The 17149-nt window shown below is 39.0% G+C and overlaps 1 protein-coding gene across 1 annotated transcript in view; it reads left to right on the forward strand.

Moving 5' to 3' along the window:
* Nucleotides 1-38: 38 nt before the first annotated feature.
* Nucleotides 39-17149, forward strand: part of LOC121323613 (serine/threonine-protein kinase ATR-like) — a 27325-nt gene continuing 10214 nt past the window's right edge. Inside the window, exons 1-33 of the mRNA XM_041264762.1 lie at nucleotides 39-290; nucleotides 865-956; nucleotides 1314-1466; nucleotides 1677-2563; nucleotides 2767-2921; nucleotides 3106-3294; nucleotides 3515-3738; nucleotides 3904-4056; nucleotides 4327-4525; nucleotides 4613-4863; nucleotides 5062-5252; nucleotides 5840-5940; nucleotides 6052-6223; nucleotides 6478-6648; nucleotides 6854-7048; nucleotides 7329-7514; nucleotides 10198-10293; nucleotides 10588-10718; nucleotides 10972-11115; nucleotides 11224-11317; nucleotides 11536-11661; nucleotides 11956-12162; nucleotides 12541-12654; nucleotides 12876-12991; nucleotides 13086-13206; nucleotides 13334-13471; nucleotides 13785-14007; nucleotides 14161-14339; nucleotides 14563-14727; nucleotides 14884-14975; nucleotides 15161-15252; nucleotides 15536-15713; nucleotides 16649-16834. Of these exons, the coding sequence (XP_041120696.1) occupies nucleotides 232-290; nucleotides 865-956; nucleotides 1314-1466; nucleotides 1677-2563; nucleotides 2767-2921; nucleotides 3106-3294; nucleotides 3515-3738; nucleotides 3904-4056; nucleotides 4327-4525; nucleotides 4613-4863; nucleotides 5062-5252; nucleotides 5840-5940; nucleotides 6052-6223; nucleotides 6478-6648; nucleotides 6854-7048; nucleotides 7329-7514; nucleotides 10198-10293; nucleotides 10588-10718; nucleotides 10972-11115; nucleotides 11224-11317; nucleotides 11536-11661; nucleotides 11956-12162; nucleotides 12541-12654; nucleotides 12876-12991; nucleotides 13086-13206; nucleotides 13334-13471; nucleotides 13785-14007; nucleotides 14161-14339; nucleotides 14563-14727; nucleotides 14884-14975; nucleotides 15161-15252; nucleotides 15536-15713; nucleotides 16649-16834 (5780 nt within the window). The 5' untranslated portion in view covers nucleotides 39-231. The remainder of the gene's footprint in view (nucleotides 291-864; nucleotides 957-1313; nucleotides 1467-1676; nucleotides 2564-2766; nucleotides 2922-3105; nucleotides 3295-3514; nucleotides 3739-3903; nucleotides 4057-4326; nucleotides 4526-4612; nucleotides 4864-5061; nucleotides 5253-5839; nucleotides 5941-6051; nucleotides 6224-6477; nucleotides 6649-6853; nucleotides 7049-7328; nucleotides 7515-10197; nucleotides 10294-10587; nucleotides 10719-10971; nucleotides 11116-11223; nucleotides 11318-11535; nucleotides 11662-11955; nucleotides 12163-12540; nucleotides 12655-12875; nucleotides 12992-13085; nucleotides 13207-13333; nucleotides 13472-13784; nucleotides 14008-14160; nucleotides 14340-14562; nucleotides 14728-14883; nucleotides 14976-15160; nucleotides 15253-15535; nucleotides 15714-16648; nucleotides 16835-17149) is intronic.

Raw genomic sequence — 17149 nt, forward strand, 5'->3', positions numbered from 1 at the left:
CAGCTATTTTTGTTTAGATGTACTTATTTCTAGCTTGACGCCGTTTCTTTCTCCTCCGCGCTGCAGCGCGTGACAGAGGAAGTTTGATCCTAACAGGGCGCCATACTGCGCTCAGAAGTGGGTTAGGGAGCGAATTTAGTTATTTTTAAACTGGAAGACAGGGAAACGTCTACATTTAAAAATTACAGTTAGTCATAAGTAGTTTTTACTATCTAGAATATTTAAAAAAAAATGATGGACCAAGGCTTAGAAATGGCATCTATGATTCCAGCTCTCCGCGAGCTTGGGAGGTGAGTGTTCAGCTGCAGCATGGCACACAGCGCAAGAAACATATCTCAACGGTGTTTATCCCCTGCTTTAAGCTATGGTATTCTGTTTAAATAAAGCAACATGCAGTACTCTTTTATTACAACTTCAGCTGTTTTGAAACTGTAAAATACGCAACTATATTTGTTATTTTTTAATGCTGTGTTAACTTTTCACCACACTGTAACACGAGTCAACAAATACATTTATTAACAGTAATATGTGTAGAATGACCATTCTTAAAAAAAAAAAAAAAAAAAAACGTCAAGTGGCTTGCACCGAATACCAGTTTTAATAGCAAAAATAAATAAATAAATAAATGTGTGACTTGTGATGTCGGTCAAACTTATTTGCTCCAAGTTAGTTGCATTCGATATAGGTGGTTAATACTAGACACGGTGCATATTTCCTGTGAATAACAAACTTGGCATAGTCAGTTATTGAGAATTCAGTGCTTAAATGGTGGGGCTAGTGGCACCACAATAACTGTGTACCACCAGCTTCATATAATTACATGTTTATATATAATTGCCTTGTTATCTTATTTTGTTTTCTTAGTGCCAGTCCAGCAGAATATAATAACGTTGTACAGAAGCCACGACAAATTCTCTGTCAGTTTATTGGCAAAATATTGACTGATGTAGATGTCGGTAAGTGACAGTAATATGTCAATAACATACCATAATAGATCATGCCCCTCACAGACAGAACCAGTCAAGTATGTCTTTATATTTGGAATACCAGTCTGTCACTGTCATGCATTACTTTGTAACATTTGAATGTGTATTTGTTTACCATGTAAGCTTTGTATTCCTTATATGGGTCAGTGCTGTAAATAAACTCTGGGATCATTTGCACCCACAGGGTCACACCTTGCTTCTTTGCGATAATGTTTGCATTTCTCTTTCCAGTTCATAATCTTTGGTAGTATGTGTGCTTTGTACAAAACTCTGTGACTGCAAAGGCAATATGCACGAAACATGAACTACCTTTCTGCTTTATTTTAGTTGCCCTGGAGCTGTCCAAAAAGAGTGACCCACAGCCAGCCTGTGTGATGCTGCTTGATTTTGTCCAGCATATCATAACGTCCTCTCCTCTGATGTTTGTGAACCCTGCTTGTGAACTTGACCAGTTTAGGGATGTAGAAAGTAGCTGTACAGGTGAGTTTTAGTCACTGTTGGCTTGGTCTAGTTTTACTCCTGAACTTACTCAAACAACCTGGCATGTGAACAGCAATATAATAGTGAAGAATAATTATTTCTATATTCTTGCAGAATATCATGATTTGGATACAGTAGTAATGTCTACTGTGTTTAAGGAATACCCATATGTAACCATTTTATATATTTTTTTGTTTTTTTCCCCCAAAGAATTCAGTAACTGGATTATAACTAGACTTCTTCGGATCGCCGCAGCCCCTAACTGCCAGTCTTTGCACAGGAAGATTGCCAATGTCATCAGTTTTTTACTTCAACTATTTAAGGTTAAGAGCCTTAGTATATTCAGGGTACTGACCAAAGAGCTAATTGACCTCTGTCTAGACGTACTTTGTATGCATAGAAGAAGCCTACAGGATAATCCTATAGGAGAGACAAATATGTGGCCAGTTTCCGTTCATAGATTTTCAGTTACACAGAAAGTTGATCAAGGGTATTTAACAGCTGCAACTTTGCAACTTTCCTCAATGGCAACTGTTGAAATGTTTGAAGTGACATTGCTAACAATTCTAGCAGACATCCTTCCTGGGCTTTTTTGTAGAAGACTGGACATCACACTCTGGGAAGTCATTTGCTCGTTTTTGCAATACGGAGGTCCTAAAACAAAGAGTATGGCCCTGGACTTGGTTGCACAACTCTTAGAGCTAGGTAGACCTCCACAAAAAAATGCACAATTATTTTTAGCATTTCTGGACATATTACACTCCTTTAACGGAATTGAGAAGTCTAAACTGGAGTTGTATGTAAAACCGTTTGGACGTGTTACAAGGTCACTGTTTCCACACAAGGTGGATATGTACAAAAATATTGAACAGGTGTACCTAAACATGGTGATGGACGAGCTTTGTGAACTCATCAAAAACGGACTGCTTAAAAACCTGGAGTCAGAGGAGCTGAAAATTACGTTCTGTGAAATATTTCAGTACATCCTGAAGTTTGTCCCCCCTGGGTACGAGTCTGCTGTGGAGATAAGAACTGATCGTGTGAAGGGTGTTTGCACTTCTTTAATTGAGATCATTGGAACTCAGACAAAACAGAAGGTGAGGTATAGCCATGTGTTTTTGCCTTGAAAAGTAAGCTGTGTGTGGCGAGAGCTGTGATTTACAGAACAGTGTTTTTCTGTTCTAAATTGATCTTTTTCTCATCAGGCTACCAGTACAATAAAGATTATTTAGAGTGTGTCTACAGTTGGCAACAATATAAATACACTAATGATTTTTTAATGTGTTGTGGACTTGTTTAGTGCTTGGTAGGCTATTTGTATGTGGCCCTAAAGATCGAGGGAATGGATATTCTTCAGGCGATTCAGTCTGATTCTTCTGATGGATCCAGGAGCAACAGCCACAGCAGTGAGATTCCTTCTCATGGACCACTCTCTAAAAAAACCAAGACCCAAGTGTAAGAAACGCATCAAATTTTTTTGATTTTGTTTTTTTTTGTTTTTGTTTTTGCTTTACTTCTTTTTTTTTTTTAAACTTGAAACTTGATAAATAATACATTTAGGTGGTCTGAGAGAAAACATGAAAATAAGCACTCACTTAATGGACTTAACGCCAGTTTGTTTTCTGAATTTCTTATTCAGAATTTGCTCAGTGGACATGAAGACAAAGAGTAAGCTGTGGGGCTTGCTGGATAGACGGCTGATGACGTTGCTTTCTCTGGTCAAAGAGCAGCCTTTAGCACAGGCTGTCAGTGCCTTGGAAGGGGTAGCGGTGATCCTGCACTTGGCTGCTCTCTGCTCATGCCACTGCTGTCCTCCGCCTCCTATCAGGTATAATGGCTATTCTTGTTGTCTGTGCCACCAGATGTGCAAGTGTTGTAACTAACTTTTAAAGGGAAAGTATTGTTTTAAGTTTGCTTTACTTGTTTAATGTTTAAATTGTAACGACTGATTAAAAGACAAAGATATGATTTTGTATTTTATCATATTGCCATGTCTACAATTTGCATACGTGTGTATAGATTTGCCAACCACAGTCTCTCCTGTGCAGCAGCTATAGCGGCATGGTCACGAAGTTGAATGTTGATGGCGGTAAGACACCAGAGCCTCAAAGTCCAGCCACTAAAGTGCAGCTGGTTTGGATAACCCCTGAGTTAATGTCCCAGGTCCTGGAAACCTGTAGGAAGATGCTAGTCTCTGCTAACAGTGAAAACAATCTGGATCTGGCAACTGAGCGAATTGTGAGGATAATTGATGCCATCCTTTACATGCATGGTAAAGATTACATTTAGTTTTTTTCTACTTAAAAATTATTGCATCTTTGCTGACCAAATGTTCTGGGACGATCCACACAAGAATCAGAATCAGTATTTGAAGGCTTTCTAATGTAATATTTTCCTGTACAAGATGTCATAGTAAAATTACAAATTTTGTTTTTAGTGAACTGCCAGATTGATGGAGGGATTCACAAAAGCCTCTGTGCTCTTCTGTCATTGCCGTGGGTTTTGGAGCACAGTTCACATTCTGTCTTCCAGTTGGCTGGTTTCAGTTCAAGCCTTGTTGCTTTAAGTCAAAAGATGTCAAACAGTTTCTGTAAGTACTGTTTCATTGTGGTTATTATTGTTATTATTATTATTTTATAAAAACATTACTATAAGACATACTTTTTTACTGTGTGCACTTTGCATGCTTATAACATTTTCATCTTATTTTGCTTTACCTACTTTATTTAATTTTATATAAAACACCTATAAATACCTCCAATGTTTTGATTCAAACACAGGCTCCTTTGAGAGATATGTACAACATATCGAAACGTTAGGCAGCTGGGTCTTTAAGCTAATATATATATGTATTTTCTAGCATTACAGACGCAGGCACACTGTGTGTATTTGTTATCGTTACTGCCCAAGAATACATGTCCAGATTGGAGATCAGCAGTCTACCGTTGGGCATTGCAAAGTCAAAGCGAAGCTGTCCGGGCCAGTGCAGTGAAAGCATTCCCTAAACTGTTATGTCATCTGGGAATTAAGTCCTATAGCTCCGTACGTGAGGTTCTGTTGTAAGTATTGTTTCAAGTATACACTAAAAGGCAATTCAGTGTTTTCTGGATCTAAACGTTTTGCTTATAACCGTTCTGATTTTGCAGAAGTAAGCTCCAGGACAATTCCATATTGGTGAAAAAGGAACTGGCAGGGATTGTTGGAGAGTTGGCTTGTTGTCTTTCTGGGACATTTGAGCTCAGGATTCCAGTTATTGAACCAGCAGGTTATGACCTTCTCTGCAGCCACCTGATTGTAAACTCGGCACATGCCGAAACAATAACCACAATTGGAGCTTCCATTTTCACTCCATTCTTAATACTTCTCAGAGCAGAGATAAGCAGTTCAGTGAAAGCTGGTAAGTAAGTAATCAGTCATTAAAACTGTATTTTTATATACAACCATATAGCATATATTTCTACACTTCATGTACCTTGTGATAAACTGTTCGAGGGTTGGGTTGCAAATGCAGTATACAACTAATAGAAGTTAATTATTGATTTAGGTTACTGAATTCACTTTTTAGTAATTGCTGTTATCTTTTCTTAACTTGCAGCTTTTATAGAAAACATTCCTCATCTGTGCAAGCACGTGAACCTAGGGAATCGTGATCTCGATACAAAGGCTGTTCTAACTGCTCTTGTAAACCTTATGGAAGATCCTGATAAAGATGTCAGAATACTGTTTAGTAAAAACATCAAATACATGTTAGAGTCCTGGGAAACAGAACAGGGTGCTTTAAAAGAGGTACATCGATGCCATTAACACTCCTACTTATTGAAAACACTGTTATTCTGAATTATGAGTTCATATGAGTGTACCAAATTCATCACAACCCGTATTGTATCAGTCAGCAGAGTGAGAGCTGGGTGCTAAATATGGTTGTTTTACTCTTATACCACCACATACTGTGCGTTATTAGTGTAGCAGATTAATTTATGCATTTGGGTCTTCTACAAGTTTGAGTTAAGTGCAGAGTATTCTTATGATACTCCCTGTAAATTCATTGTAATTACTGTTTCCTTTTCAACTTTGCGAACACCAGTTTGCATTGCCTGCAGTCACTTTTGGACACCATAATTACCAAATTTGGTCGATTAGTAAGCTAAATTACCAGATCTTGTGACTCAGTAACAAAAAACTTTATAGACTTGTACTATACTACTGCACTGCACTGGGTTAGGGGAAGGTGATATTGCTTCTGCATTTAGTTCTTTGGAAGCTCTGTAATAAAAAATGCATTCATCAGTCATTGGTAATACAAGAAGTAGTGGGAACCAGCAGTGAGCTACTTTAATCACTATTAAACTGTGTGTAATTTTTGTTTATTTCAGCTTATTGTATCCCGATTGAAGGAGGCTTATACAAATGCTAAAACTGCAAGAAATAATGAGCTGAAAAACACACTAATACTCACCACTGGAGAAATTGGCAGGTAGTTATATGGAAATAATTATTTATTTATAACCCTGTTGTTTTTGTATTGATGCAAATCTGAAAGCGTCTGTTGCTTAAAGTAATGACTACTTTTGCTGTGTTGTTATAGGGCTGCCAAAGGAGACCTGGTTCCATTTGCACTGCTTCACCTCATGCACTGCCTTTTGTCAAAGGCTGTTCTTGTTTCAGTATCTGCATACACTGAGATCAGAGCACTAGCTTCTGCCAGATCATTGAAACTGCCTTCATTCTTCAACCAGTACAAAAAACCCATCTGCCAGGTGAGATGGTTTGACTTTAAATATAAGAGTTTCGAGTATATGAGTTTTAATACCTCCACGCTTCAACTCTAAAGGTATTTCCGCAGTTTGTTTCTCCTTGGGGAGATTTATTGACTTAACATTATACAATACAAATATGGCAGGAATACAAGTTTTAGGGCAGCACTATAAAGATCTGATACTATATAGAGTATTGAAATAGAACCCATTGTGTTGTGTGACACTTTCACTTCTTGTCTTTGTTGTGTGCCTAGTTTCTGGTGGAGGCGCTGCACTCCAGGCACATGACTGCTCTCACTAGCACCCCGGGGCAAAGCAATGAGACAGTGCAGCAAGTGGCCGCACACCAGAGTGAGGTGGCTTTGGACATCCTATCTCAAGTCGCTCATGTGTTTAACTTCCCAGATCTGAATCGCTTCCTTAATGTAAGTTTAAAAAGGTGTCCTTCTAAAAAGAAACCCTTGTGTTCAGGCATCAGTGAGGGTTGCCATGCTCATGGTGTTAGTATAACTTAGAGACACATCCAGCATGTATTTTTATTTTTTTTTCTTACAGTGCAATAGATCTCTGGGATCTGTATTAGCTACAGTAATGTGATTTCCGGGTGTTTTGTGTTTTCGGGGTTTGCAGCGTACCCTGCAGGTTCTGCTTCCTTATCTTGCCGCCAAGGCTAGTGCAACAGGGTCCGCTCTGATTCGGACCATCGCCAAGCAGCTGAATATGAACCGCAGGGAGATTCTGATCAGCAACTTCAAGTACATCTTTTCTCACCTCGTCTGCTCTTGTTCAAAGGATGAACTGGCTCGCGCGTTCCACTATCTCAAGGTACCCACACACTGACTATTTTATTGGCCTTTTTTGCTGTTTCTGATCAAAGTGGGTTTTCATCTATCTTGGCTTTACTCTACAAGCCATCTTAGTGTGTGCATTATTATGTAGCCAAGTCTACTGTATTATAAACCAAAAAATGTTTAACAATCATAATACACCCCACTCCTGATAAGGAGGCATACAGCATATTAACTTTATGATGCTTCTGTCCTAACAATTGGCTTTCAATACCTAGGTATGCGAAACAAGCTAACATTTTATTTTTTTCATAAAGAGTGAAACTGAAATTGAACTGGGAAGTCTGTTAAGGCAAGATTTCCAGGGACTGCATAATGAGCTGCTGCTGCGTCTAGGAGAGCACTACCAGCAGGTCTTCAATGGCCTGGCTATTCTGGCTTCCTTTGCGTCCAGTGATGATCCATACCAAGGACCACGGGATATTACTACACCAGAGTTAATGGTAATGATTATAGAGGACCACTAACCAACAATAAAAACACTATGTAACACAATTCTTGTTCCTGGGTAGTAAGTGTTATTTCCTAATTGCTTATGCCTCAAAACTGTAGAAAATGGCTATTATTCCCCACAAACTTTGCTTTTGTGATCAGGACAGCGATATTTTGAAATTTACCTGTTTCCAATGAGAAAACGGGAGAATTTGTGTCTTTTCGTTCACATAGTCAGACAAAAACAACATATAAATCCAAATTAACATGTATTTATACTAAAGTAATACAAACATGACTACAAAAGATTTAGAAGTGAGTAGTTTTTCAAGATTTACGATTATACTGTAAATCACTTTCACGAATCAGCCCCCAAGTGTAGTCTCCCATCATGTTCTTGTTATACTGTCCTTGGTAGCGGCGTTCAAAGTACAGTATATCCTGGTGGAAGCGCTTGCCTTGCTCCTCCGAGTACGCTCCCATGTTCTCCTTGAATTTATCAAGATGAGCATTAAGGATATGGACTTTGAGGGAATAATCAGCCCATTGTGCTGTAGTTCTTCACCAGAGTCTCAACCAGCTCCACATAGTTTTCGGCCTTGTGATTGCCCAGGAAGCCCCGAACCACTGCGACAAAGCTGTTCCAAGCCGCTTTCTCCTTACTAGTGAGCTTCTTGGGGAATTCATTGCACTCCAGGATCTTTATCTGTGGTCCGGCGAAGACACCGGCTTTGACCTTTGCCTCATACAGCTTAGAGAAGAAGTCTTGAAGGTACTTGAAGGCTGCCGACTCCTTATCTAGAGCTCTGACAAATTGTTTCATAAGGCCCAATTTGATGTGCAGTGGTGGCATCAGCACCTTCCGGGGGTCCACCAGTGGCTCCCACTTGACGTTGTTCCTCCCCACAGAGAACTCGGTCCGCTGTGGCCAGTCCCGCCTGTGGTAGTGCGCCTTGGTGTCCCTGCTGTCCCAAAGGCAAAGATAGCAGGGAAACTTGGTAAAACCGCCTTGGAGACCCATCAGGAATGCCACCATTTTGAAGTCTCCTATGACCTCCCAGCCGTACTCATCATACTTCAAGGCGTCCAGCAAGGTCTTGATGCTGTTGTAATCCTCTTTGAGGTGCACCGAGTGAGCCAGGGGAAGAGACGGGTACTTGTTACCATTATGGAGCAGCACGGCTTTGAGGCTCCTGGATGAGCTGTCAATGAAGAGGCGCCACTCATTCTGGTTACAGGCGATTCCGATTGCCTCGAACAGACTGGTCACATTGTGGCAGAAGCAGAGCCCATCTTGACGGGTGAAGAAGCTGGAAAAAGGTTGGTGACGCTTCCTCTGATCTGCGACTTGCACACTTTCATCCAACAAGTTCCACTGCTTGAACCTAGACGTCAAAAGCTCGGCATTGGACTTGGTGAAACCAAGATCTCTAATCAAGTCGTTGGGGTAGTATGGGTTTCTCTCCTCAACTCCACCTCTGAAATTGTCATCTGGATCTACAACGTCTTCCTCGCTCTCTGACTTGCTGCTCTCTTCTAAAGACGGCTGCTCTCTCTCCGGAGGAGTGGGTATGGGGAGCTCATGGCAGTGTGGCACCGGGGCGATGGATGAAGGAAGGTCCGGATACGTGATAGCAGGTGCATTCTTTCCAGTCCGACTTTGGAAGGGTCCACCATGCAGAAGTAGCAGTTGCTTGAGTGGTCAGTGGGTTCCCGCCAAATTCTTGGGATAGCGAACTTCATGGCTCTCTTTTCCCCTCTGTACCATCCTACAAATATTTTACTTTATTTCACCCATGACTAATGTGTAAGAGATTCTCGCAACATTTTTCATATATGATATATTTTTTCAATAACATTGAAAATTGTAAAACATTTTAAAATTAAAAACTTTTACAATTTTAAAAATTTTAACAAATTTTATAACATAAAATTCCGAGCAACAATTGTCCATCTTACCTTCCAGAGTTTTTTTGCAGTGCTCGCAGGTGAAATGAGGTGCCCAGGGTTTGTCTTGATCCCCAGCAGGCATGCCGAAATATGCCTTGTAGGCCTCACACATCTTAGCAGATGCTTCCATTGAGTACTTTTTCACTCTTGTCTTGATAAATTGGCTGCAGACATAGCAAAATGCGTCTGCCGGATGCTTGCAGCCTCTTGATGCCATCTCAGAAAAATGCAGATATGTATCCACTTAGGCAGCTGGAACTAAACTGAACTGGTGGGCTTAAGGCCCCTGTATATATACTACTATTTATATTACTGGAAAGTTCTAGAAGTTACTCCAAGTTTACGCAGCACTGAATCTATCTGGAATGTTCTGGAAAATAGGTGAATTTGAAAATATCACTGTCCTGGTCACAAAAGCAAAGTTTGTGGGGAATAATAGCCATTTTCTATACTTTTGAGGCATAAGCAATTAGGAAATAACACTTACTACCCAGGAACCAAAAAAAAAATAAAAAATTTGTTACACAGTGAAATCTATTCTGGTGTTTCACAGGAATTGCACAACCTTTGTCTTTAATTCTTTATAGTTAAATTGTCTTAATTGTTTGTATATCTGCACTATATTGCAGTGGTTGAAACAATGTTTTGTCTTTGTTTAGTAACAATACAAATAGCATTTCAATATGTAAAGTCCAGCCTCTACTTGTATTGTCTCTACTTTATTTTTACACTACTTCTTCACAGGCTGATTATCTTCAGCCCAAACTTTTGGGTATTCTGGCCTTTTTCAACATGCACCTACTGAGCTCCAGTGTTGGAGAGAAAGAGAAGAAACAAATGGTAGGTTTGTTTTAAATGTGAATATTTGGAAATTCAATGGTCTGGGTTTGAGACAATGTTTTTACCTATACTATGTTTATATTCAATTTGGTTTTATTTATTTTTTTAGTTGAACCTGTATTATGTGTGTATTTTTCAATTTTGCACTGTTATATGCAAAAAAAAAAGTTTAAAAACAACTTTGCGCCACCGCTAAGGACCTTGCTTGTTTGGAACAAATCATACACATGGCATGCCAATGCCACTTTTGACTAGTTACCCTTTCAGCTGGAATGATTGTTTTCTAATTGGCAGGCTTTGAACAGTTTGGTGTCTTTAATGACGCTCATGGGGCCCAAGCACATTAGTTCAGTCCGGGTGAAGATGATGACTACCCTGAGAACAGGCCTGAGATACAAGGATGATTTTCCCCAGCTGTGCTGCAAGTGAGACTTATGTTCCTCTCTGACATTTTATTTTTAAAAGACACTGTAGGTAGTCTCAATTTTTGGTTTTGGTTTTGGCTTGATGTATTCTGAGTTTCCTTGCATTTGAATACCCTGCCTTTGTGTTTGCTCTTATGAGGCCAAATCTGAAAATGTATTACTGCATGTGACATTTAGTATCAGGAGTAATAATGGTATGTACAACATATGAATCTTCTTGTTAATAATATTTTTGTTTCTTTTTATATAAAAGAGCCTGGGATTGTTTCGTGCGATGTTTAGACCAATCCCACTTGGGACCGCTTCTAAGCCATGTGATTGTGGCTTTGCTGCCTCTGATCCCCATTCAGCCCAAGGAGACTGCTGTAATATTCCACTATCTCATTGTAGAGAATAGGTAGGCTTGACCTTTGTGCTAATTGTTGTTTTTTTTTTTTTGCTTTTTTAAAATAACTTGTCTCAACCCTAATGCCTTTTAATTCCTGGAATATTTACATGCCTTTAGAGCAGAAGTGCAGGATTTCCTTCACGAGATTTATTTTTTGCCCGACCATCACGAACTCAAGGAGATTCAAAAGGTCTTGCAGGATTACAGGAAGGTAAGTGTTGTTTTTCTAATGCATGTAAGTTGGTCTCTGACTCCTTGTTAGGTACAGCTGTGGGAAGAGCTTGTGTGTTGAATTTAAGCTGCACCTGCTAGCAAAAGGTTAATATACTGTTATACATGTTTCGGGGAATCTTTTTTTTATTTCAAAGATATTGGGAGCATTGATTTGTGTTCCCTGGAAATATGTCAATTTTCTCTAATTCTTTGCAGCAAACCTCTAAGAGCACTGATCTCCAGACCGCTCTGCAGCAGTCAATGAGAGCCATTCAGCATGAGAATGTGGATGTGCGCATACATGCCCTCACAAGTTTAAAGGAAATGATATACAAGAATCAGGTACTGATGGCTTTTGGGTCCCTAACTTGACTTTTCTCATTAAGAATGCAATGAGCTTGAGATCAATAGATCGATTTTAGGGATGAATACTGGATTATCTGTACATTTAAAGAAGCCAAAGTAACTCATAATGTATAACTATGACTTGAGTATAATGGCAGAGATAATTATCATTTGATAATAATTACACTATGCAACTATATGAAGGTCAGAAATTGCCCATGGGAGGTGATTTTGTTTAAATGTGAATATTTGCCTTTTCTTTCTTGATTTTGTTGTGTATTTTTATTCTAGGAAAAGCTTATTAAGTATGTGTTAGATAGCGAGACAGTGGAACCAGTCATCTCGCAGCTGGTGACTGTGCTCCTGAAAGGCAGCCAGGATACAAACCCTGAGGCTCGGCTGCTGTGTGGAGAGTGTCTGGGGGAGCTGGGGGCCATTGACCCTGGCCGACTGGACCTGTCAATAACCGACACGCAGGGGAAGGGCTCCACGTTTGTGGTAAAACTTCAGTCTTGTTAAATGTTGGAGGTGACAGTGGGAACCAAACAATTTTTTATTATATTTTAGCTGTATCCTTTCCTGCTGTAAAAAATTTGACATCATTAAAAGTTAACATTGTGCAGCTAGTCTCAAAAGACAATTATATGTACAGTACAGTAACGGGTACTTGCATATTGTTCATTGGAAATGTAATCCCAGTGCCAATTAAAAACCTGTTAGAAATAAAATACAAAATAAATCTGGTTGAGACCGCTTCTTTTAAATGAAGAATTGAAAAAAACCTGTAATTTAAAAAAAAAAAAAAATTTGTAAGGGTGGTCAAACCAGTTTGTTTAAAGTAGACATTTTGTGAAAGTAATTCATTTTTATTGTTAGAGTGGAGTGGAAGACAGCAGTTTTGCCTATGAACTGCTTACAGAGCTGACAAGAGCCTTCCTCGCCTATGCAGATGATGTCCGCGCACAGGACTCTGCCGCCTATGCTATGCAGGTATCCATATCAAAGTGACCATTTAGTTACCGGTAACCAACACGACATTCTTAATTTCAACTTTTGTGATAATCATGCATACTTTGATTACCGCTGTAAAGCGTTAATGTAAAAAAGCTTTTTTTTATTGATATTAGAACGAGTGAAACATCTAGATCCTGTTTTTCCTGGTTTTAAACAACTACTTTTTTGATACAACCACTGTACAAATATTGTTCCAGGAGCTCCTTGCAATTTTTGAGTGCCGAGAAGGAAGAAGTGACTGCCCGGGGCGGAGGCTGTGGAGACGTTTCCCTGAGCATGTGCAAGAAATCCTGGAGCCCCATCTGAACAGCCGGTGTGTAACACATTGCAGTATTTTCAGTTTAGAAGGCTACTGGGATTTGCAAATATTGAAGATTAATTGGAAATAAAATTAATCTGAATTACAGGTATAAAAGTACTCAAAAGGCATTAAACTGGTCCAAAATAAAGAAGCCAATCTACCTAAGTTCCCTGGGAAGCAACTTTGCAGAATGGTCGGCAACATGGGCAGGCTATTTAGTCACAAATGTGAGTAAGATTCTTAACAGTACAGCTAAAGGGATTGGTTTCTTTAGCTCAAAAGTGCTTTGAAGGGTTGAGCATTCACACTGCAAATAATTTTAATTTATTTTTTTAATATTCTTTTATGCCCTAGGTCAGGGATGAGCTAGCGAGCAAGGTTTTCAGCTGCTGCAGTTTCATAATGAAACATGACTACAAAGTTACCATATACCTACTGCCGCACATCTTGGTCTATGTTCTGCTAGGATGTACCCAGGAATATCAGCAAGAGGTAAGAACAGTTACACAGCAAGCTGGCAGAGGATCCCCAGTATTGTGTCATTGCACTGTGCAAGGTGGAATATGAGTAATTATTTGATGGTTCTTTGAAGAGAATTGTATGACTTAGAATGGTTAATAAAATCAAATTAAAAGGTAACAGTAGGTAACATCTAATTCCTGAATACCAAATTATTTTGCAGTAGCTTGTTAAAACTTCAAAATAACTTTTATTTCTAACGTTGTTGAATTGAGTTATAGCGCTAAATTCAGTGCATCATGTTAAAATAAGAAAGACCGTCAATAATATATATTTTTTCTTTTAGGTTTACGCTGAAATAATGGCTGTATTGACCGAAGAGGATCCTCGGATTACGAGACTACAGGACATTGCTTCAGATCTCAGCCAGCTCAGCACACAGACTGTGTTCTCAATGCTCGATCACCTTACACAGTGGGCAAGGCATACGTTCCAGGCTCTGAACATGGAGAAGAGTGCAGGACAGTCAAGCCGAGACAGAGGAAATCCAAACAGTGAGAGGACTGAAGGTAAACTATAGATTAATGTATTAAACAGATACCAAAAAATCTATTTTAGTATGAAATGTAATATTATTTATTACTGCATTAACATTTTGCACAAAATAAGAAAAAAGATCCCTACCTTTTTCATAGGAACATCTGTTGTTTTCCCTCCTTCAGCCGCAACTACGAAGCTGAGCGAGTATCAGAGTGTGAATCGCTTCCTAGACCTTATTCCACAGGACACCCTGGCCAGGGCCTCTTTCCGCTCCAAAGCCTACGCTCGGGCAGTGATGCACTTTGAGTCGTTCTTCATTGAAAAAAAGCAAAACATTCAGGACCACCTTAGCTTTCTGCAGGTACTGTAACACAAATTGTGTAGACCTCATCTGACTACAACATTTTTGCATTTACAAAAAGAGGCTAACCAATTGATAAACAGCATTTTCTTTTTTTTTTTTATGCCACAGACTGACCTTTTTTTGTTTACCTGAGAATCGAGAAGAATTTTAGCTACCTATAAATGGTTTTTTTTTTTTTTTTTTTTTTTTAAACCAACATTCTTTTTCTGTGATTCTACAGTCGCTCTATGCAGCTATGCACGAGCCTGATGGCGTAACCGGAGTGAACGCCATTCGAAAAGAAGAGCCCTCCCTGAGAGAGCAGATACTGGAGCACGAGAGCATCGGCTTGCTGAGAGACGCCACTGCGTGTTACGACAGAGCCATTCAGCTGGAGTCAGACCAGGTAAACACTCATGTGCTGGTTACTGGAATAGGTGGAGAGGGGTCCTTTAATACTTCAAATATTAAAAGCAGCTCAAACAATTGTCCCGAAACATAGTATGGACATAACACATGTGAGTTTGTCAGAATTGTGTTTTATTTTGTTTGTTTTTTCTAGATACTTCATTATCATGGTGTGATGAAGTCAATGCTTGGGCTTGGGCAGCTTTCCACAGTAATTACTCAGGTCAATGGCGTGCTTGCTAATAGGTATGTAACATTGTATCTGATGCCACGTTATATTTAATTTTTTTATTGTGTTACACCATTATAAATTTGAACCTTTCTGATCCATGTTTTTCATTGGTCGCTTCACCGTGAGTGGTTGTTGCCTAAGTTGAAAACAAAGTAGCAATGTGACTTTAACATTGAAGTATTTTAATATTTCATTTTAGGCCACAGTGGAAATCTGAACTGAACACGTACAGAGTTGAAGCAGCGTGGAAATTATCACAGTGGGACTTAGTAGAGGATTATCTAGCTTCAGGTAAAGATATTACGAGTATATAGGTACATTTATCAATACATAGTACCTTTAACTCGAAAGCTGGTTCTCACGCTATCATATAAAAAATAAGTCTGTTATTCTGAATCAACCAATCTCAAACAGAAGTGTTTAAGTCCTCAATACTCTAAAACCACCAGCCATCCCATCTTTTTATATTAGTCCAAAGCAAAAAAAAACACTATCAAAATCGGTGAAAAGATAAATCTATGTGAAATAAATCTACTTTTTTGTCTTTTTTTTTTTTTTTTTTTTTTCACTATAGATCAGAAATCCAGTAATTGGAGTGTGAGACTTGGTCAGCTGCTACTTGCAGCCAAACAGAAGGATGCTGAAACGTTTTATGAAAAGCTCAAAGTAGTCCGGGCTGAACAGGTTGTGCCGTTGTCTGCTGCGAGCTTTGAATGGGGTTCCTATCAGAGAGGATATGAATACATTGTCAGGTGCTGTCACTGTTCATGGTTCATTTAGCATTTTAATAAGAACATAAGAAAGGTTATAAATGAGAGGAGGCTATTCAGCTCATCTTGCTCGTTTGGTTGTTAGTAGCTTATTGATCCCAGAATCTCATCAGGCAACTTCTTGAAGGATCCCAGGGTGTTCAGCTTCAACAACATCACTGGAGAGTTGGTTCCAGACTCCCACAATTCTCTGTGTAAAAAAGTGCTTCGTATTTTCTGTTCTGAAAGCCTCTTTGTCTGATCTCCATTTGTGACCCCTGGTTTCAGGTCGAAAAAGTCCCTTGGGTCGATATTGTCAATGCCTTTTAGAATTCTGAGTGATTGAATCAGATCGCCGTGTAGTCTTCTTTGTTTAAGACATTCAATTATTTTAGCCTTTCTGCATATGACAGGCCTTTTAAACCAGCAATAATTCTGGTCGCTCTTCTTTGCATTCTTTTTAGAGCAGCAATATCATTTTTGTATCAAGGTGACCAGAACTGAACACAATATTCTAGATGAGGTCTTACCAATGCATTGTAAAGATTTAACATTACTTCCATTAATTTAAATTCAACACTTTTTACTATATATCCAAGTATTTTGTTGGCATTTTTTATAGCTTGTCCACATTGTCTAGATGAAGACATTTCTGAGTCAACATAAACTCCTAGGTCTTTTTCATAGATTCCTTCTTCAATTTCACTGTCTCCCATATGGTATTTATAATGGACATTTTTATTACCTGCATACAGTACCTTACTCTTTTTTTATATATAAGTAGTTATGGATAACTGCAAACTCTTGAATTAATTGTACTTTTTGAGGTCTAACTATAAAACTAAGTCAAGTTGGCTAATGCTTCGACAAAGATTCTAGAGTTTTATCCCAGCTTTAATTTAGAGTGTAGACTTAAACTAGTGTATTTTGTTATTCAGATTACATGTGCTATGCGAGTTGGAGCATACTTTCAAGGATCTGCAAAATCAGTGGCAGAAAGATGGCACAAAGGAGAAGGAACAGACTCTCAACTGGCAGGCTCGACTGGAGATGACACAGAATTCCTTCCGTGTCAAAGAGCCCATCCTTGCACTACGCAGGGGACTACTGAGTCTCAGTAAAAGGTCTTGTACTTCCATCATTTGGTTTAAATGCTCATGCCTAGTGTGTTCCCTAGCAAGTCTCTATTGTCAAGGAGGAGATATATGTGCTTGGGTGTTTTCATGGTCCAGTTCAAGATTCCATACCCAAATCCGTCTCCTAACCAATTTTAGTAATAGTAATTCAACAAAATATTCACATGTCCTACAGTAAATTACTTCAGGTTATTTATCAAATATCAGAATTGTGGAACTGTTTGGGCGGTGGAGCTACAGAGATTTAACTATTTTAGAGGCGGATAATGTAGGTAATGCACAGATAACTACCTGATTGTATGT

Source organism: Polyodon spathula, chromosome 11 (assembly GCF_017654505.1).
Source record: "Polyodon spathula isolate WHYD16114869_AA chromosome 11, ASM1765450v1, whole genome shotgun sequence".
Classification (NCBI taxonomy): Eukaryota; Metazoa; Chordata; class Actinopteri; order Acipenseriformes; family Polyodontidae; genus Polyodon; species Polyodon spathula.